The sequence below is a fragment of the Pezoporus flaviventris genome, unplaced genomic scaffold, assembly GCF_033815535.1.
Source record: "Pezoporus flaviventris isolate CSIRO_AGI_PZ_B2104156 unplaced genomic scaffold, CSIRO_AGI_Pfla_v1 ptg000037l, whole genome shotgun sequence".
Lineage (NCBI taxonomy): Eukaryota > Metazoa > Chordata > Aves > Psittaciformes > Psittacidae > Pezoporus > Pezoporus flaviventris.
In genome coordinates, this window is record NW_026892585.1 from 20,944,717 (window position 1) to 20,966,516 (window position 21,800).

At 39.8% G+C, this 21,800-nt stretch overlaps 1 protein-coding gene across 9 annotated transcripts in view; it reads right to left on the bottom strand.

Annotated features, from left to right (window-relative positions):
• Positions 1-21,800, bottom strand: part of THRB (thyroid hormone receptor beta) — a 168,077-nt gene that overhangs the window by 34,729 nt on the left and 111,548 nt on the right. For all 9 annotated transcript variants that reach the window (XM_061464954.1, XM_061464946.1, XM_061464952.1 and 6 more), the window contains one exon: positions 9,634-9,698. In XM_061464954.1, the coding sequence (XP_061320938.1) occupies positions 9,634-9,640 (7 nt within the window). In that variant the 5' untranslated portion in view covers positions 9,641-9,698. The remainder of the gene's footprint in view (positions 1-9,633; positions 9,699-21,800) is intronic.

The following is a 21,800-nucleotide window of genomic DNA, read 5'->3' on the forward strand; positions in this document are numbered from 1 at the left end:
CAGGATGTCACATAAGGCTTACAGATTTTTAACTTTAGCGAGGAAATCTAAAGCCCTCCTTAACTTAAAAAACAGAGTTAAAACCGTATTTTCCAATTTCTGCATTTGCCAGCGTTTGTAGGATTTCAAAATATGATTTGGATTCATTTAAACTATGAGAAGAAACTGATTCTATTACAGCTTCCATCATTTGGAATTTGCTCAGGCAGAGTTTACAAAGGCTAAGCCAACATCAAGCATCTGTACCATTTTTCTTTTAGTTCCCTCTAAAATTTGCTCCATTATTTTGACTCCTGTGTTAGATACTGTTTACTTAATTTTACAAGCTTCCACCTTATTTCACAAATACCCTTCAGTCACCAGCGACACTTCACATTTAAATTTTGCTAGATGAGGGTTAAGTTGTAAGGAACTACCACTGAAGGCTCTCATATTTTCTCTCCTTTTCTAAGACTTCCTATACTGTGGCCCAGCAGATACGTATGTGCTAAATTACCATTCAGCTTATTAAAATGTTAAATTACAGTTTCACCACAGGACTAAATTATTTGTTCTACTCATTTTGTCTGAAATATCTTGCCTGAATTTTTCGAACCCTTTCTTCTTCCTTTCCTGCCCCCCCCCCCCCCCCCCCCCCCAGCAGAGAATGCAGTTTAAATCTCCTACATCTGCTCTTGGTTTGTCAAACCCAACCCCTTGATAAAGGATGATAACATAATTTTGTCTTAGCTCCCTAATTGTAAGAGAAGCATCTCTCTCTCCCTCCAGCTATTGCTAAAATAGCCATAATAAAGGCAGAAAGCAGTACAGCCTACTGGGATGAATCACGACTAAAACCACAGGCCTTTTTTCAGAGTAAAGAGGACTAATAAGAACGGCCTAGAGCTCTTTTTGTCAACATAAGTAAAGGAATCATCAAGTAATTTCACAGATATAAAAGCAGCACATCATAGCAATAGCTGGCATCTGAGCAGTCAACAGTTCAAAAGTAATTTAACATTGCCAAACTGCTCACAGCCTATATGAATTTTAACTCCTAGCTGATCAAAACAGCAGCAGTAGGTGAATGTATTAGCAGTCTCTGAACTGTCATTAACATACTTGATTGCAAAACTTTATATATAAGTTTTGCCTCTACTCATACTTGGAGTTTACTGAAAACACAGAAGCAAGGGCAACAGCACTTTACGGGGGTTTTCTTTAAACATTTAAGTATGTGAGCATCTAAGGACACTGAAGTGGGTTGGCTTCAGAGAGATCAGCTAAGGCAAATGTAATCAGGATTAGGACTGAGGGGTGCACAGTAGGTTGATCAAGCAGCCTAGCTTTGTATGGACCCAGTCCAATAACACTAGACAATTTTTCTTCATGACTTAAGAAAAAACAAGCAAGCTACAATTAAAGGATGTCTCCCCAGCAAAATTAAAACCTGATTCGTGTTTTGTACAAGCATTTTAAAGCACACAAAGTAACTATAAGTAAAAGCATGTAAAGTTTTTATATGTGTTTGTGCTGAGAATGGTAACTGTTCTGTTAATACTGAAACTAACATTTCATTAACGTTGCAGTCAGTTTACAGCATTTTATTTACTTTGCTTCTCCTCTCCTTGTCCTCTTCTCCCTTCTCCTCTCCCTTTCTTCCTTTTTCTTCCAAATAACACCATAGCATTTTATTCTCATTCTTCCTTATGAAAACTGGAAACACTTCACAACAGAGTTTCTCAACTTTTAAACTGGGTTCATGTGATCCTTGAACAAGCAGGATGGAGCACAGCTAATACAGACCAGCCAGGTTCTTCTTCCTAAATATGCAAACCCTTCATCTGTGTAATGTGATAAATAAAACCTTTGAGAACATGTGGTTTGTTTCCTAAATTATAAAATGTAAAAATGACAGGGACTGTAAGAAAAATTGTACAATGAGAGAAAGGGACTCTGCAAGTGGGACTAGTGATGTCTACTGAAACCACTAGGTTGTTCCAGTATTTTACAGGTATACGTTTATGTGTATACTTGTGGAGAAAAACATAGCCAGGAGTATTTAATCCAAGACTGTTGTACTGTTACTTACTTTAACAGTGGTAATATTATAAAATATTTAGATGCTACATTTTAGAATATGTCTTTCATTATAAACTAAATTTCAGTATTTCCAATCTTTTGGACAAAGATTAAATCATCACAAAAGAAGATTTTCCAGATATTATAGTAAACTTTTTAAAGAGTTTTTAAGGTGTAAGAAAAGGTAACATTAAGAAACTTGTAATACACAGTGTAATAGCTTTATCCTTGTTCTTGTCACCAGGTATCTTAATGAGCGCCTCAATGTGAACAAGTGTAATTGCTTTTTAAAAACATGCTGAATTTCTATTAACTATTAAAGTAATACCAGACATATAATTATCTCATCAAGAACCTGGCTTTGACATTATGCTCAAATTTCTAAACATAAGATTAATTGGAGGAAAAGAATATCCAGAAAAACATGACAGCTCATCTGTAAGGCAACCAGAGGTAAGTTCTGAGCACAGAGAAGAAAATGGTTCTGGGTTTTGGTATGTAAAGAGCTACCTGAAAACCTTGCCTTAGAGAAATGAACACGAGTTGCATACCCAACTATGGAATCTTGTGACAGCTACAGATGCCAGGAAAATACTGGAAGAAATGAGTGATGACAGCTCCCAGTAAGATCACCACAGAAGATACTGGGTTACAGAATGGAACTAGATAGGTGATGTTAACCAGACAGTCACACAGATGCTAAATGCAACTGACCCTCTCATACATCTGTACAACGTGGGAGTTTTTCTGAGAACAAGGTATACCTGAGCACTGCAGCTATGTTCAAACCCCAATGCTTGTCTGGTTTCTATTCTCCAGCAGGAGCCATAAGCAGGTACCCAGACAAGAGTAAGAGCAAAGACAACACATATGAATGAGTTCCTACCAATAATCTCCCAATCCCCAGCTATTTGTCAGCCCGAGGGATTGCCTGAGCCCCTGTAGCCTACCTAAACTGTAGTAATACCCAAAGGATCTCTTTTTGAAGTGCAGCTCGGTCTCCTCCTGTGTACACTTCTTGCATTCACACCACTCCTTGGCAAGGAGTTCCAGTATTAGTCTCTAATATGCAGAACAACCTCCTCCTGTTTGCTTTAAACCAAGATTAATTTGATACTCAACAGAGAGCAATCCACCTCTCCAGGACTCATTTTGCCGTCTACTGCTTGTGTGAATACGGGAACGTTAATGGATTTTTATCTTTTCATATTGTGTTATGTAATTCTTTAAATGCTGAGAATGTGCTCAAATAAAAGTGAGAGGACACTTCCAGATTAAGGATCAAAACACCATAAAATAGATCATTAAAACATGTAAGTTACATTGAAACCACTTGGGAAAACACACAGATTACTTCCACAAATCACTTCAAATCACTACCACCATTTTGTAAAATCCCGATTCTGAGTACTGCTTTTGCTGTGAGCTTTCAAATCACCTCACATGGTCTTCCCTCAGTCACACATTAGACCCTTCCACCCCTCTCCATTGTGGAATGGATGGTATATTTGGCCACCATTTACTAACAGCAAATCCTGGGGATACCTGCACATAATTGAAGCTCTTTGTTTTTTCAAGATGATGAAACAGTTCAAGATATTTCAGTTTTTAGCTTAAGAGCTACCCAGTATCTTGAAATAACACCTCCTGTTCAAGGACTGAAGTTTGAGGAATGGCCAGGTAGAAAAGCAGGTAGTAAAACTAGGAATCTTGACAGATATATTTGTGAAATACAAAAACCAATAAACAAATAAAATTTGCTCAAATAATGGAGTCAAAGGCTTCTTCAGAAAGACACAGAAACTGGGATGTAAGAATTCTTTAAACTGAAGCTTGGTACAGGCCTGAACAGTTTCCAGAGCACATGATCACATACAGAACAAAGAAGATCTGAAAGTCTGGCCTCCCTGTTCTGCAACCTCTAAACATTTCCATAAACATTTATCTTCTTTTATGATAAGTGCTGTAGCAAATCTGATGCTTTTAAAGAACATAATCAGAAATGCATTTAGGGAATATAAAAGATACTTAATTTATACGAAATTAACAAGAAAATGCCAGACTAGATAGCAGCTTTCCTGTTGTTCATTGACAGCTTTGTATTTTGGCACAAAAAAAATACAGTGCTCTCTACATGTAGGACTGTATATGAAGGACAAGTATTGTAAGTTCGTTGCTCTGCAATACAGTCATCAGAAGAACTGAACTGAGCAGTCTGCGGTCAGGCATACGAAGACCATAAAATGTCAGGCTGCAACTCCTGTGGCAAGCACAGCAAAGGAAAATGTTTTATAAGGCTACTGGAGAAGACTTATTAAAACACAGGGACATTTTGTTGGTTTTTTTTTCATTAACTGTTTTAAAAGGGTTTTGCCCCTTTGTGTCTGATACTGACAACACTTACACTCCTCTTGACTGATGGCAGCAGTGAAACAGTGATGCACAGTCTTATAACCATACTCATAATCTCAAACACTACAGTCCACTCCCATCAGAAATAAAATTCAGGCAGATGAGTTAACAAAAAGAAGCACCTCTGGTTAAAATAAAACTCCTACAGGCAGGACACTGATGGATTATTGATAAAAAAAATAGAAAAGAAAAAATCTCAGCACTAACATGCTGAAACATGCTTCAGAAAATGGCTAGCAGATGTTGCAGATGTAAAAAAAAAGTGTTTGTTTTCTCTGCTCCTTGTGAAATCTAACCAGATCTTTTGGCTTGGTTAGTTTCAAATGTGTGTACCCTCGCTGGAAAATGTAGCGGGTATCCATGAACTGTAAATGTCAAACTTAAGCACCTTTAGGAGCACACAGACATAAAGGTCTTCATGTTTATCCTACAGAAAAATACACTCTTTAGAGCCTTTTCTCCCCATGATGGGAAAGAAAACCCCAATGCATTACTAAAGAATTGCATAAAAAATTAGAAAGTTACAAATATTATACAGACTCCTTGCCTCTTGAAACTTGCGTTATATAGGACTTTCTGAAAGCACTTTTTAAAAACATCAAAGTTTAAAACAAAAAAGTTAAAATTAAACCAGAATGTCTGTAACCTAGAACTTACCAAGTGTGATATTTTTAACTGCATATTTAAAAATACGCTTCTAAGTAATAAGAGCCATCATGGAGTGATTCATAGCTTCATGCAAAAACATCCCACAATATAAATCTTGTTAACCTTTTGAAAATCCCCAAAAGCTCATTACAAAGCTGATGAATCCTGGCATAACAAAACCTCATATTAAAGTATTTATTGTCCTTCTAGAAAGTCCTTTACTTAAAAGAAATAATACACTTGAGTTACTCGGATTTTATCATGGTCTGGCAGACAAGAAGTGTCAGACAGTGACATATGTCAAATTAAATTACCCTAGGAAGATCACATTTAGGACAAATAATTTCTCAGCTGATGTTACACAATAAACTATCTTCCATCTCAATTAATATCAAGTTTACAAGGTAACGAGCAATATAGTGAAAAGACTCATGAAGAAAAGGTGGTACCTTTCCTATCCTATTACTTTTACCAGTTCTTGGAAACTACATGCAACACCCTTAGAGACACTGCTTTTCCAATGAGTGACCTGTTACAAGAAATGCTGCATATTAAATCCTACTTACTGAAAATATGCATTTATGACATTTACATTCCCTAATGTAAGCACTTAATTTTATTGTAATTCCTATCTTGATCTAACTTTACACTCATTACCAAACAGAACAGTGTGAATATTTGAGAGCAGAAGCACACTGTCGGAGTCAATTATGAAACTCCAAGTAAAAGCAGAGTAAAATCCTGGCCTTATTGAAATCACTTGCTGCAGACTTCACTGACACTGCTATGGCATTCTTTAAAGTCAATCTTCATCAGCCATGAAGATGAAACTAATGAGATTTTACTGCTTTCTACAAATACTATTTTCTGGTGTTTAGAACCCATGCTTGAATTCCTTCTTCAGTTCTCACTCCAGTAAATTAAGACAAAAATCTGTCTCAGAACTTGTCCTGCATTTTGGGAGAAAATGTACAGAAGGCAGCCTTCAGTGGTAGATTATTGCCAGTGAATAATGATTATTGCCAGTGAACAGTGATGCTAAAACCAGAAGCTCCACAATAGTATTTAAGCAGCAAGGATTTTTTAATGAACTATGTTACATACTTACTTATTTGAAAGTACTATCTTCTCTATTAGAAAATAATCGTTTCCAACTTTTAATTTTTTTCTATTCTATTGTACAAATATATGGCAGAAAGACTTGTAGTTATTGCTAAGATAGTACTAATTTTTAAAATACTTATAACTTTTTTTCCCCAGGTATTACCCTGTGGTAATTGCTAGTGCCAGCTGTGAAGCTGTTTTTAACTATGGAGGAAGCATCCAATCAGTCATTTTCCACTTGTTTCTGTTTAAAAAAACCAACCAACCAACCATATTTTACTTACATTCCCTAAACACATTTTTGATGTTTTTACTTAAAGCATCAGATCTGCTCCAGCTTTCATCAGGAAAGAAAATGAACTTCTACAAAAAATTAGGTTTCAAAACAGGAAAGTTGAACTTTCAGATTTGCTTTGTTACATTTAGGTATGTAATCACTCAAAACTATTCTGTTTAGCGAGGTACCCAGCTTCAGTTTATGAGAACAGAATGTGTCTGTCAGACTTAGTACTCAACTGCAAGCAGCATTATGCCCAGCTCTCCCTCTCCAGAAGCATCCCTTTATCTCAATGTTTGGTCATCATCTGAGTTATGTGTACATAAAACTGGTTATGTGTACATAAACTGGTGCGTAAAATATGTAACATACATGTGTACATAAAACTGGTTAGGCAACTTCTGACACTCAGAACTAGCAGCTGCAAAAATACACTGACAGAAACTGACAAAAACACTGACAGTGTTTACAAAACCTGCAGGTCCAGCTTTTTATTTGTCAGCTTCTAATGTCAGGAAGTGCCCACTGTTAGGTGTTCGTTAACTCTATTGATGGGTGAACTCTAATTTGACTGCATATGAAGAAAAAAGAAGAGTAGTTTGGACTTCATTAACCCAATATTTGCCTTTATCTTTTTGCATTCAAAAATTGTACCGGATGCATTCATTTAGCTGTTTACTTTTTATTTTATTCACTTTTAACTAATGGCTTCTACACCTCTGACATCCTTCCATGTTACCTGTAACTTTGAAGTAACCCAAAATAGTTTTGGAAAACTTGAACTCTATTAAAAGCCATAAGCACACACAATTACAGAACGTGTGCCATAGAATAATCACACCAGTAGGTGGTTTTAAAGCTGAGATGTCAAAATACTCAAAATATTTTTCCTATGGCAACTGCAAAATGTAGTAAAGCCCAGCTTTACTACCTAAGGCCAAATTCTACAATCTCCTGTCAGAAAAACTCTAGACTGCACCAAAAACTGGAGGCTTTTGGGCAGTGCCTACAAGGGGAAAATTTTTACTGCAGCAGAAATGTAACATACGGGCAGAGAAATTATCTATCAAAAAGTCAGAATAATACAGCCTATTATTTTAGGCAACTGGTTTGGTTTTGGATTAGATTCTGCTTTCATATTCCAGTGACTCAGTAACAGAATATAAGCTTTCATTTTCATTTTCATTCGTTAGGAAAGGACTCCTGTCTGGCTGTAGATGGCGGCTTTTAAAGAGCTTGAAAGATTTTTATTTCATCCATGCTTCTTTTCACATTCACACTCATGCAGGGAATTTCAATCCGATAATGAGAAACAGAAAACATAAACTGTTCATAGTGAAAAGTGCTGGACATCTACAGCTGTACCAACAGTCATCCTCTGCAATGAACCTCTTTTTTTCAGCCTGGTGATTATTTTCTTTGCACATATTTATTCTGCCCACTTCTTTTTTTTTTTTTTTTTCCTTTTCATTAAAGAAGAAGGAAGAAAAATGTAGCCCTTCCAATTGGGCTTTTTGTTTCACTCAGCTTAGCTGCCCTGCCAGGGAGAAGTCCAGACAGACAGGTCTGGTTAAATCACTAGTGGGAATTACCCATAAAAGCCCCCTCCATAGGAAGCTACACCCAAACAGATAAGGTCAGGATAAAGTGGATACACTGCATTTCCTCCCCCATCATTTGCCATTACACAGCACAAGCTACTAATTGCTCCCTGAAGCCCTGTAGCTAAAGGTCAAAAAACACAGTTTAACATGAGACAGAAGAAAGCAGAATAGAAAGCTGGAAAGACTGAGTTACATGTCAATGCTTTAAATTTATTCCAAACCAGGTATTTGTTAAATGGAATTATCATGTCTAGAATGCCTGCAGAAGAATGCAAAAACACTCTAGTGGGCACTGCTAATGTGGCCTAAGGATACTAACACCTTCCTGATCCTCATGTGACAGTGATGCTAACACAGAGCCTGACACACCAAGTGAGGGTCAGATATTCCACTTCATTTTGCAAAAAGCCTCAATGCCCTCTGCCTCCACTTTCTATTCATCTGTGCATAACCTTCACTTCAATGGACAGCAAAAGCCCCATAAAACCAGAAGTCAAATGACACATCTTCGCATATTATCAAATAATACATTTTACTATGAAAGAATGCATTTAAATAATGCTGTTTCTCCTCATGAATTTTACTCTCTACCTTATATCTAGGACCAGCTTTGTTGGTAAATGCAGCTGTTACGCCTTGCTGGTCAATACAAAAGGATGGGAGCTTTCTAGGGGAAAAGAAAGGATATTTGATCTGCCCAGTCAGCAAAACTAAACTGTTCCTTGAGCATAACGCCAGAAATTCAGTCTTTTTTGTTATGACCTTCGCTATGTTTCACATGCTGCATTTTACAAACAGGCTTTTAAAAGGTTCCATTTATGTCATTTGGCTCTTGAAATATGCATTGAGAAACAGCATCAGCAGAACATTTTCTTCTCTTATGCAATTTGAGGAATACTGAAAGAAATTTTGGAAGTCTGAAGTTCTACTGGCTTTCTATATGATCTCCATGTAATAATTACATCTTTTTAGACACCCTGTTCTGGGATTAGAATATATGGGTTTTCTGACACAGTTAATGCATGTATAGCCTTCAAGTCCTTTGCATCTGGCAGAGATAAAGCGGTTAAGTGGACTTAAAGTGGTTAACAGTAATTTCAACTCTGGATCTTGTCAATTATTATCTGAAGATTACTTGGTAATCTATGTAAAATGAATTTAACTGTCTCATTTTGAACCTCAGTAAATGTGTCTACTTCACAAAGTAAGTTGGACTAATGTACTCAGCAGAAACTGTCACTCCACTGTCAGTTTCAGCAGAAATGTTGAAGTTGGAATGTGTCTTTAGAACAAAACACAACTTTATTTCTGAAGGAAAACCAAGCAGAATGAGAGTTTCAGCTGAAAAATGCTGGGGAAGATTACTATGTGCCCCACATCTCTATGCTCTGGGTAGACAAAAGACTTCAACTCCCAGTGTCTGTGCATTCAGAACTTGTTAAAGCAGTATTTTGCAGTAAACATTTAATATAATCACTCTGGCAAAGCAAGAAATATTGCATAGATTCTCTTATTAAATATGATTACCTGACATGCTGCTGGGAGTTATGGATATGTAATCATTCTTGTTCTTCTTCCGTCACCAATGTCACCTGCCAAAAAAAGGAAGAAAGTCCCATGTAATACGTCCATAAATGCAAACTGCAGAATACCATTAACATTTACACAGCATGGAACATTTTGGATCTTGAATACCACAGCTGATGTCTGATGGCTTAACACATTAAATTCAATTCACCTTGCTAAACTGCATGAGGCAATGAATTCAAGTCAGGTCCAAAACCTGGTGAACCAGAGGAGCTGTGGGTAACAGGGATTTGGAAGCAAGGTCAAAAAAGCTAGTGGCTACTGATGCAGAATAAAAAATACTTCTGCCCACTTCATGGAACGCTTTTTAAAAAGTTCCTTTAGCTCTAATAGGGAACTTGAGGAACTAGTGGTTTTTACTTTACAGCAGATTTAGATTAGATATCAGGAAGAAATTCTTTACCTGAACAGGTTGCCCAAAGCAGTTGTGGCTGCGCCATCCCTGGCAGAGTTCAAAGCCAGGCTGGATGGGGCTTCGAGCAACCTGGTCTAGTGGAAGGTGTCCCTGCCTGTGGTAGCGCGGTTGAAACTAGATGATTTCTAAGGTCCCTTCTAACCCAAACCATTCTGTGATCCTGTGATTCTCTCCTCTCGCAGTGTTTCCCTTTCCTTGTCCTTGAAATACATATCCCCCACCACCAGCAGGCTGAGAGAACATCCCGCACATCTGCTCCGCTTAGCCACAGACTGCACCACCAGAATGAGAACGCAGGTGAACTGCAGCAACCGCATGTTCCGTGTAATTAATGTATCTGGGACGCAGCCTCGCAGTTTCACCTAACCCCATCATCAACACCAACAGCGCTTCACGGACGAGGGCTCAAAGCTCGCCCTGGCGCTCGGGCACCTAAGGCGTTGCAGTAACCCGTCAAACGCTCCACAGCGTGGGGCGGAACCCCCCTCCTCTCGCTCTATGAGCCCCTTTGCGTCCCGCTACCCCAGGGCAGCGCGGCTGCCCGCCCCGTGAGGCTCAGCGCAGGGGGAGCCGCCGCCTGCCCGCTCTAACACAGAGGCAGGCGGGCGCGGGGGTCCCCGCTGCGCCCTTGTCTGATCACAGACACCCGCCCGGCCCCGCTCCGAGTCCCTCCGGTCGCCGCCGCGCAGCGCGGTGCGATGCTGCGGCGCCCCCTGGCGGTAGCACGGGGGCAGTACGCAGAGAGGGGCTGCCGCGGGGCACAGTGACGGCACCACACACCGCTCGCTGGACACCACCGCACACCACCGCACACCACTGCGTACTGCTGTAAGGCGCTGCACAGCCCTACACGCCGCTGGACACTGCTGCACACCACTGCACACCACTGCACAGCTCCACACGCCACTGCACAGCACTGTACACTGCCGCCCACCCCTGCACACTGCTGGGCACCGCTGCACACCAGTGGACACTGCTGCACACTATTGTACACTGCTGCACAACCCTGCATGCTGCTGCATGCCACGGCACACACCCCTGCATGCTGCTGTACACACTGCTGCGCATCACTGCACAACCCTGCATGCTGCTGCACACTGCTGTACGCCCTTTTTTTACCTTGTGCACCACTATCTACCACTGCACACACCCCTGCACACTGCTGTATACAGCTGCACAACCCTGCACACCACTGCACAACCTTGCACACCACCACATACTGCTGCACACACCTCTATATACACAGCTGCACAACCGTGCACACTGCTGCACATCGTTGCACACCCCCGTGTGCCAAACCTGCAACTGCCATGCAGCGTTGCTGGGGGGGTTCCTTCCATGCAAATCTCAACCTTCCTAATTTCTATTATCTTCTCTGTAATGTATTCCTTGTCTTTTTTTTTATTTTTAAAATCACTTTATGCCTCATTACATTAGCCAGGCATATCTAGTAAATCTTTAAACTAAATTAATTGCTACTCCAAGGTTCAGAATTGTTTTAATGATTCAAAAATTCCCAAATAAATCACACCCCCCCAAAAAAAAAGAAAAGAAAAAGAAGAGAAACAAGCAAGAGGAACCCCCCCCCACCCCATCATGTTTACTGTATTTGCAATAAAAAGACCGTAAGTTTTACAGCAGGAACTGGTAAAATCTCCTCCAGCATAGTGTTAAAATGTATTTTTAATCTCCTTGTCTTTTCTTCCAGGCAAACCACCCAAGACTACATCTATGCTGTTCTGACAAAAGACAATATTCTCCTTCAACTCTTAAGTGAAAAGCAAATGCTCTGCTTGATATTTGCCATGTACAAACAATGCAAGTAGAGGTGACAACACAAGATCTTTCTTCCACTCCTACCATCCTGTGGAACTTCATAACGCTTCACAGTCTGTCAATCACAGGATTAAAGAGGATACAAATTTAGATCAGGCCTCCAATTAAAATCAGACTCTGATCCATCCCACCGTGTCATGGGACCCCATGAACCTCAACAATAAGCCATTTCCCAGAATTTAATAGTGGTTTGGTGACTCAGTGACACACAAGTGCTCTTGAAGTAAACAACGTAGTGTTTCAAATAAAAATCCTGTCCCTCCTGCAAATAATCAGCTACTAATACCCAAATTATTGTTTTTGCACCAATCTATTAAAAAGAAGGAAAAAAAGAAAGGAGAAATACAGGGTTCTTCACTGAATCTGTATGAAGTGAAAAATTCTAGCTATCCTGGGACTTGTGCCATTTTCCCTGATGAGTCCAGGACTTGGCATGAAGGCAGTTGTCACTTGTGTAAAAAAACTAATTATGAAATGATTGTAGAAAAGATGGTCTTTTGTCTAAGGCATCATACTAATGCATCTGGCTTTGGCACAGTCTTCCTATGCCCCACAGTTTAAAATGGAGAGTGTGCATCAGCATCTTGCTCATCCAGCATCTCCACTAGCTCCATTCAGCAAGTGCCAAAAGGTAAATATTGCACCTGATGGTGATTTTAATAATCTTTCCAAATGTATCAGGAATGTTTTCGAGATGATGCTTTAATCCTGCCCTTTACATGCTGGAAGTGATTTTCTGTTTTTTCTTTCTAAGGAACGTGGCACATGAATGCAAACATTGGGCGCAGAACTATTTACGCATTCTGGCACCCAGAACCTTGCCTGTCTTCTGAAGGCCCAGCACAGTTGCTACTTTACATAAGCAAGAAGAACAAGCAGTGTCTACACTTTATATACCAAGTTACACTTCAAGACATAGATGTGGAAAATACTGGAGGAAATCAGACTCTTTTTCACAGTCTAAAACTCTCTGTACAACTTTTCTGTAGTCTGTAACTAAAAAGCACACAGAGGGGCACAAATTGGAATGATGTGGATGAGTCACAGGCGAGGCTCCACCACACCAGGCGGAGTCTGTCTGGGAATAATGTCTGGGAGCCTTCACAGACATTGCAGAGCAAGTTTCTTCCTTGCCAAAAGTGACACGATTTTTATGGTTAAACTTTGCTGACATCACAGGCAGCAGGCTTCATTAGATTAGCTTTTGTCTGTGGAGCGCTCATTCGCCCACACAAAGTCTCATGGCCCTGAACCACAAGCCCTGAGCATGCAGCACTAACTTTAGTGGTTGTTATCTAACACCTCACATGACCTCCCTGCCAGAGAGCTCAGGTGGAAGAGCCAGCAGTGTGTTCTTTCTCCATCACTGGAGTTCAACCCTGCTTTTTGTTTTGTTTTGAAAGAAAATAAAAGTAGGAACATGCTGATTCCATTCTGATAGTGAGTTCTATTTCAGATCTACAGCCCTGCACCAGGAAAAGAATATTCCTATTTTGCCCCAAATAAAAGAAGACATTGTGGGGATCTTCATCTCCTCTGGCCTGAAAATGTGGTATTTGGAATTCTCAGGCTTTGGTCTCCAATACAGAACCACTGTCAAGCCATACTGCCAATTACTGCACTTACTTTCTTTTCCCATAATGAAAGACAATTTACCAATTAATATTAATCAATGTGGTTAAGTGTTCTCCCACTCTCATCCAGTGCCTTCTCCTTCACACAAATGCATCAGATTAACCAACGGTTATATAAAAGGATTGCACTGCTCGGGGGATGAGGGTGTTTTCTGCCTTACGGTGTCCTGTTTTGGCTGGGATATAGTAGGTTTTCTCCTAGTAGCTGGTGCAGTGCTGTGTTTTGGATTTAGTGTGAGAATAATGTTGATAACACACTGGTGTTTTATTTGTTGCTTACTCTAAATCAAGGACTTTTCTGTTTCCTGTGTTCTTCCAGTAAGGAGGTGCCCAAGAAGCCATGGGGGCACAGCCAGGACAGCTGAACCAAACTAGCCAAAGGGGTATTCCATACCATAGAACATAATGTTCAGTATATGAACTGGGGGAAGTTGGCTGGGAGCCACCAGCTGGTGCTTGGGAACGGGCTGGGCATCAGTCAGTGGATGGTGAGCAATTGTATTGGCATCACTTGTGTTTCCAGAATTTTATGCCTCTTCCTATCTTTCCTTATTATTATTATTATTACTTCACTTTATGTTAATTACTGAACTGCTCTTATCTCAACCTGTGGGGTTTACCTTCTGATTCTCCCCATCCCATCCAGGGGGGTATGAGTGAGCAAGCAGCTGCATGGTACTTAGTTGCTGGCTGTGCTTAAAACATGACATTGTTGCTTCAAAGTTTAGGTACCAGCTGTCAGTCTCCTGCAGGCCAGGTGCACAGTAAATCCCAGTCCCTGTCTGTATCATGAGCTGCATCTTTTCTGGCTATCCTCAGGCTTCCTTTCCTGCTCCACAAACGGCTGCCCCAGGCAGCACTGGGGACAAGCATTGCTGCTTCCCATCTTTTCTCAAGGTAGCAACAGATAGGAAAAGGGATTCCTCACCTTTCAGAAGCACTTTCGAGCTATTTGGCTCCTCACCCTTCCCTGGACTCCCTCTTGACATCCCCTTTTAAAAGGCAACAGGAGGGCCATGGGGTGACCTGGCTCATCCACACGCGTAACCCTGCCTGCAATACCTGATGTCGGTGGCTTATCCCTGCATCCTTATACAACACTTACACAACACTTGCCGTTGCTGGGAGCTGGGCTGCCTCTTGTGCTGAGAGGAGGGGAGGGCTGCTGGGCATGGAGCCCACCCAGGTCCCAGGGTGTAGGGAGGAGGCAAGGGTCCAGAGCAGGATAACAGAGCACATAGGTCCTGTAACGGAGTGCAGGGGAAAGCTCCAGCACAGTCAGACCGAGCACTTGAGGATGCCAGCCCCTCATGCTCTGCCCTGGCACTTTTGTTTTTCTTGGGGGCTTGGGGGTGATGAATTACAGGATGTATCATCTGAACATTTTGTTCTGCACCCCCTCCGTGAAATTTGTTCTTACTTTCAATTTTGTGTGTAGTGAAAAATAGGAAGTAGAAACTCCACAGCAGGAAAAATGACAAGGTAGCCTATAGGCTGTAGAGATGCCTATGTGAAATTTTAAATTTGTTTCAATATTTAACATTGCAATGTTTAACAGCAAAATAAAATCAGTATTCTAGAGCAGAGTTATACAGACAATTCTGTACTAAAACATATTCAGTGAAAAATGTACTAGGCTATAGCTTACAGTACAAGGTACCTATACAATGAGCAAACAGTGTGTACATTCCCTCCCTTGTAAAACACACTGATCAACTGCATTCTATGAGAAACAAAAATCTATTTAGTTTCTAGCTACGTTTAATAAAAAGCCCCCATCAGAACTGGCTTGTAGGCGCAAGCTCAGAAACGGACTCTGACTCATGCTTTTTATTGCTAGTCTTGTTCAACTCCTGAGAACAAAAAAATCCATGCAATAAAGCGTAAGATCTAAACCACAGAACACTATCTGTATAAACATTTGCAGTCTGTCCTGAAGCAATCAAAAGGCAAGGAGCTACTGAGCTTTCTAATACAAATGTCCAGTAGTTCTGTGTAATTTTAAACTGTCCTCCACACACATACTCAATATGTGCTCCTCAGAATAGGATACTGGTTTTACCTTTCGGGCTTTTTAACGTGCTTCTTAAAGCTCTAAAAATTGCTGAGCGCTAACAGGTGAAGATTATGGATGTCCTGCATCAATCAGAGCATAATATGGTATGTGCTCAGCTCTGTGCAGGTATTAGCAGTTTTTTTTTTACAGCATGAAAGCCAGAAAATTATTATATGCAGACAAAAAGCCAGATAAATTATAATGGCAACCTCACTGCTTTACGGATTTTTGAAAGCTCTTGTGTTTCAACAAGCAGAACTGCAGGATGAACAATGTTAATTTGGACAAAGCCATTCCTTCTATTATCCCACACTGGTGGGGGGACTGGCATGTTGTTTGCAGAGCAGGCTGAATGATAAAGCTGTTTGTTTTGAATGTGTCTACAAAGAATAGACACAGCACCACAAAATGAAGTAATGCAACATAAAAGCAAGACAGAAGTTGTTTTTATGATTTTACCAGAACTTAATGTCTTATTGCATTGGGTTAAATGTATCTTTTTATAAGCTAATGGAACATACAGTAATTGATTTTGTCACAGACAAAAATAAAAAGAGTTTTAGTATTTCTGTCCATTTCCCAGTCGCCTGAACACACTAGAAAGGCAGTCTGAAAGGTATTATTGAGAGTACTGTAACATTACCTTTATGCCACCTGGCATCAAGCAGAAAACTGAGCATGTAATGCTTCCCTTGCCCTGTACTTACAGAAATGCGTAACATTATCTCAGAGAGTATCTCAAGTCACTTATGGTGTGGAGCCACTGACTGGCTCTAAGACAAAGGCTCTGTGAAATCTGCTTATTTTCAGCTTAAAACGTGGTCAGCACAGTGGGCTGTAGCTTTTGTTTTACTTCATCCCCTTGCAGAAATGTCAGCTCTCCAGCACTTTGCTTTATCCTACTACATGTGTACACAGGAGGGCATGAGAGGAGCACAGAACTAGAAGCAGCCTTGTTTAGACACTATTTTGATAACCAGCAGCTTTATTCCCTGCAGAGGACTTTCTTAACATGGAGCATTACAATGCAAGCTAGGCAGATTTACCAAAAAGTAGCTGATCCATAACTGTGCATTAAATGATGTTTAAATCATTAGCGATTTAGACCTTAATTCAGAAAGACCTCTACCTACTTGCATAAATATCCAAATAAGCCAGGATCCTGGAGGACCAAAGATGATAGAAAAGCAAAAGGGACAACATAAAATACCTCGTATATGAGTGATTATTCCTGCTTTTTTTGAAGAGCCTTTGAGACACTTCATGGCTTACGTGTTTGTTCTCCAGCATATGGGAGTTTCATTCAAACAACAGCTTTGACATATAACTTCTTGTTTGTCTGTTTTCTTCTGTTAACTCCAGAAACATTAGCTCTCCCTGATATTTCATTAGGGGATAGTTTATCTTCAATGCTAATTTCTCTTATTACTCACTGTAAAGTGTGTAATAGATGAAGGCTGTCTTGAATTATCCAGTAAATCTCTACAACTAACATCAGATAACCCCAAAGATACTAGATTTCAAAGACTTTCAATGAAAAGTGGTGATTTTCCATGCTCATGATTAAATGCATTAAGAAAAATAACGTTTTCTAAATGCCAAGAGGGGAGGTACTTGGATGAATCTTGTTAATACGAATGCATTTTGTCAGACCAGCTTACATATGCCATGCCTAAAAAAATCAGTGAAGCAGAAATGAGTACGTTCTAAACTGCAAATGTCACTCTGAATAGGGATAAGTATTACCCTAAAGATTGGTACTGGCATTTGTTTGAGCTATTTTCAGGGACTTAGATATGAACAGCAGAATTAATACAGCCTTAGGCTTTCTGCTTTTCTTAACCAGAGCTTCACAAAGTCACCATTTAACTTAAAAAAATAATTTTTAAATACTGAAAAAAATCTTTATCTATATCGCAATGCCTTGAGTTATACTGTGCAAATACACAGAACCTTGCAGAAATCCTTGGAAAAGAAACAAGATACGCTGTTGCAGCTATGGGTTTATCCTTACGTGTTCTGCATATTGTGTGACTTGATAAGTTTCCAAACCTGAATCTATTTGTCCTAAAAACTGATAGCTGACTTGCAAAACCACTGAATTCTGAAATGTTCAACATAGGATTCCAGACCTGAAATGTATGACTTAAATTCGATTTTAATTGGGGAAAAACTTTGAAGAACCTTATTTTCAACAAAATTAAGGTAACAGACCAGAACAAAAACTTAGTTGTTTCCTGAAATCTGTATCCTTAGCCAGCAAAACCTATGGTAGGCGGACAAAGACTACCAAAAAATCTGCACAGATCCTTTCTACAAGTTGAATTGGTGGTCCTGGAACCTTTGCCTACTCCTGTAGTAGCAGGTCAAGGGAAACGGGCATCAGACAGACGTTGACAGTGTGATACACACCAAAAGGGGACAGTGCATTTCTGGATGTGTAGGTTCAAGCCTTATGTCAAGCAGTAAGGGAGATAATATCCCTGGAGGCATGACGAAGGCATATCAGAGATACAATAAAATTATGAACAATAGAAAAGGAGGAACAGACAAGTGAAGTTAAATGATTAAGGGGCTAGACTGACATGTATCAGGTGAGTGTTAACTATGGCTCGGCAAAGCGTCAGAGAAGTGAGCACTTAATAGAATCAGAATCATAGAGTCATTAGGGTTGGACAGGACCTTAAGATCATCAAGTTCCAACCCCCCTGCCATGGGCAGGGACACTTTACGCTAAATCATATCACCCAAGGCCTCGTCCAACCTGGTCTTGAACACCGCCAGCGATGGAGCATTCACAACCTCCCTGGGCAACCCATTCCAGTGCCTCACCACCCTAACAGGAAAGAATTTCCTTCTTATATCCAATCTAAACTTCCCCTAAAAAGAGAGCACAGGATGATGGAAGAATGTGACTGTTCTGGGAAATTCTTGTTAAATTATGCTAACGGTTACTAGTGGACATGTAACTAGGTTAGATGGCAGCTAAATTTACAAAGGAGAATTCCAGCCTGGTTTTAATCGATATTTTGAAATGGAGAAGCCCATATTGCTATTTTTGAGGTTTACCAAAAAGCTTATTTTTCAAAAGAAAAAAATCAATGACTTCAGTAACAATTAGGCTCAAGTTGGGGAAAATTTTCTGCAAACATCACCTCTGAAGTTTCCAAATACAAACCACATGTTTTATAGATACATAAATATATTTATAGCTATTATAAATAAATAAAGAGTTTCAAGTTACCTGGCAATAAGCTGGTGGTCATAAAATATGACTGTATTAAAATGATCTAAATACCTATTTGCTTATGGTTTTGGGCAGACAGGAGTCATGGAGAAAAAGAGTAATACTTGTGAAAATTAAGTAGAAGCTCTTATTTTGACAGAAAATTACTTGCACGCTCCGTAATGGCTCTGTCTACATGACCAGCATGAAGTTAACAGTATTTCAGATGAGGATTTTCACACTCAGAGGTTTCCCTATTCAAAGTTCTACTTCTTTTTATCCTCACTTTTTGTTTGCTGGAGAACAAATATATTATGGCATATTGCCAACTAAATTATTCACTGATTTACTCTTTAAGGCAGTTAGAGTTTCCTACGAGATGTGCTCTTATCTCTCTTGCCCCTTATACTCTTTTTCCTGACCTCACTGGGGCTTCAGTGCAGGGAGTGGAGAGGATAATTACTTCTTCTCAGAAGAGGTACATATCCTAATGTTAAGTACAAACAGCATAGATGCAAACCTACTTTTGGGTGCAGACTGAAAACAAATCACATAGCCTCAGTATTAACAATGGCCTTTCAGTTTGTCCAGTAAAGCTGTGATTCCTTTTTTTTTTTTTTTTTAACCTCCTAGTTTGCTGCCTCATTTACAGCCAACAATAGTAGAATCAGGCCCAGAAATTAAAAGAAAAAGTTTAATCACTGATGATTTCTCTATCTTTCGCAAGCAAACAACAGAAGTCCACAACCTTTTAACCTTTTCTATCCTATTTGCTAATTACTTCCTTTGTAATTAACCCATTATGCATCTGTCATTGTGTTTTAAATTAAATCACTTTAATTGCTAGTAAGTAGGGTTTATTTAGTTCCTGGTATGGTTGTACAGGGTCACGAGTGGGGAGCTGTTGAACCACTCTGAGTTATAGGTGCTCTCTGCAAAACTGCTGAAGTTGCTGAAGATGAAGAAAAGTTAAGCTGCTTTCCTGAGGTCATTTGATTTTAATGTCTAATAGCGTATTCTAGTGGGTGAAAGTTTACTACAAATATGGGAGCGCATTTTTTATTCCTTGTATATAAATCACATTGGACATTATTTTGTTTCTTGAAATAATTTTTAATAAAGGATTAATTACGTTAATAGTTCTAGAACATGCCTATCACCACAATGCTTTCTTTGCTGTACAGTAGAACTCTGAAATGCAACACAACTTAATATTAACAGCTGAACTTCAAATAGAATAGGAAAGCTCTAACACATGAGATGCAGGGAGTTTTAAGTATGGGGCTAACAGTCAACACACTTTAATATCTTCATATAAAACACTATAAAAACTGAGGATAGACATAAAGGATTTATGTTCTCTGTAGCACAACCCCCTTCTTCCCCTTGGGTGACTTGACTTGCTTCACTGACCCAGCAGAAAACCCACTTTTTTGCTAGGTTAGTTTTTTGCTGGGTTAGTGAGTTGAATGAATTAGCCCTGCGAGGTGGCTGGGGAGCACCACAGCTGGCATAAAGTAAGTGGCAGGAGCCCACAGCTGCAGGAAAGGAAGAGGAGGGGGATGATGTTCACCTTGTCTCATAAAATGGCACCCTAAAGGAACACAGTATGGGTTTATGCTTTTTGTAATAAACTATTTCTGACTCTGTGCACTGAAATAACTTTTTTAACTGTTAAAATAATTTATGATGGCTTCTGAAACACCTTTAAAGATTGCAAGCAGTGGGGAAAAGCAAACTTAATGACGGCACAATTCATTATAACTTTATTTTAGTATTTAGACACTTGTATGCTGAAGGACACTGGAAAGTGCTTGCTGTATGTTCTAGAGAATAGCAATATGAATTGGTAAGACCAAACTTCTCTTTAGTACTAAATAAAGTCAAGAATCTACTACTGATGAGACATGCAAATTTCCAGCAAGAAACCAAGTGCACACTTTTGCTAAGTTACCTAAAGGGAACTGAGTCAAATAAATAAAGACCACACATATGAAAGATAACAGATTTATCAAGCTGAACTTCCCACACAGACTGTGCTCTGAGAACTTAATACTAAAATCCAAGATAAGCTCTAGATGTTAATTACTTTCTTCCCTCTCCTACCAGAAAAATACAGAAGAAATTAGAGGAGTTTATGGAGCAGACCTTAATAAGACCTATGTAGCCCTTCCAAAACCTTTTCAGCCTATGTCATCTGTGCATTCTAGCTACCAAGACATGGCTCATGTCTGGAAGATTCTGGTGCAGCATTTTGCTGCTGCCAGATTTCTAATGCTGCATTCATCCTGCATCATCCCTTGTGGATCTCAGTAGCTCCACACCTCCACTGGCAATGTGCCTGGGAAGCTCACCTTGACACCTCCCAGTCTTTGAACCCCATCGCTCCATTCACTTTGCTAGCACTTCCACCATGAGCAATGCTTCAGCTGTGGAGGAAGATGTGGGACTACAGAATGACACAAAGGAGGGCAGGAGACATAGTGGTGTCTTCTAAATTTTTAATGAGGAGCTTTTGGATGGCCTTTGGGGACAGCACGGCCTGTCAAAGAGAAGCCATCAAAAGCTCATTAAACAGATAAATCTGTTGCATAGAGAGGTAGGATGCAATAAGAAAGCTTATGGTTGCTTAGAAGAGAGGAAGAGGGGCAAAGATGCAGAAATGGATGTGAATTAAGAATCAGAAAGATATCCCTAATAGCAGTATCCTGAAAATGTTTTAATACTGTACAACCAGTCTTACCATGACCCTACCTTCAGATGATGAGGCTCGGAGCATATGTTCGAGAACCTTAGATCAATAGAGAAAACAAAACCACTGAAAGAAGCAGAAAGCTTTGAGTGTGGCTCATGCACAGGTGTGCATAGACAGAGGCCCTTGCTGAAGACAACATACAAGCAGCCCAAGACTCCAGAGAACAGCAGGAAAAGAACAAGCAG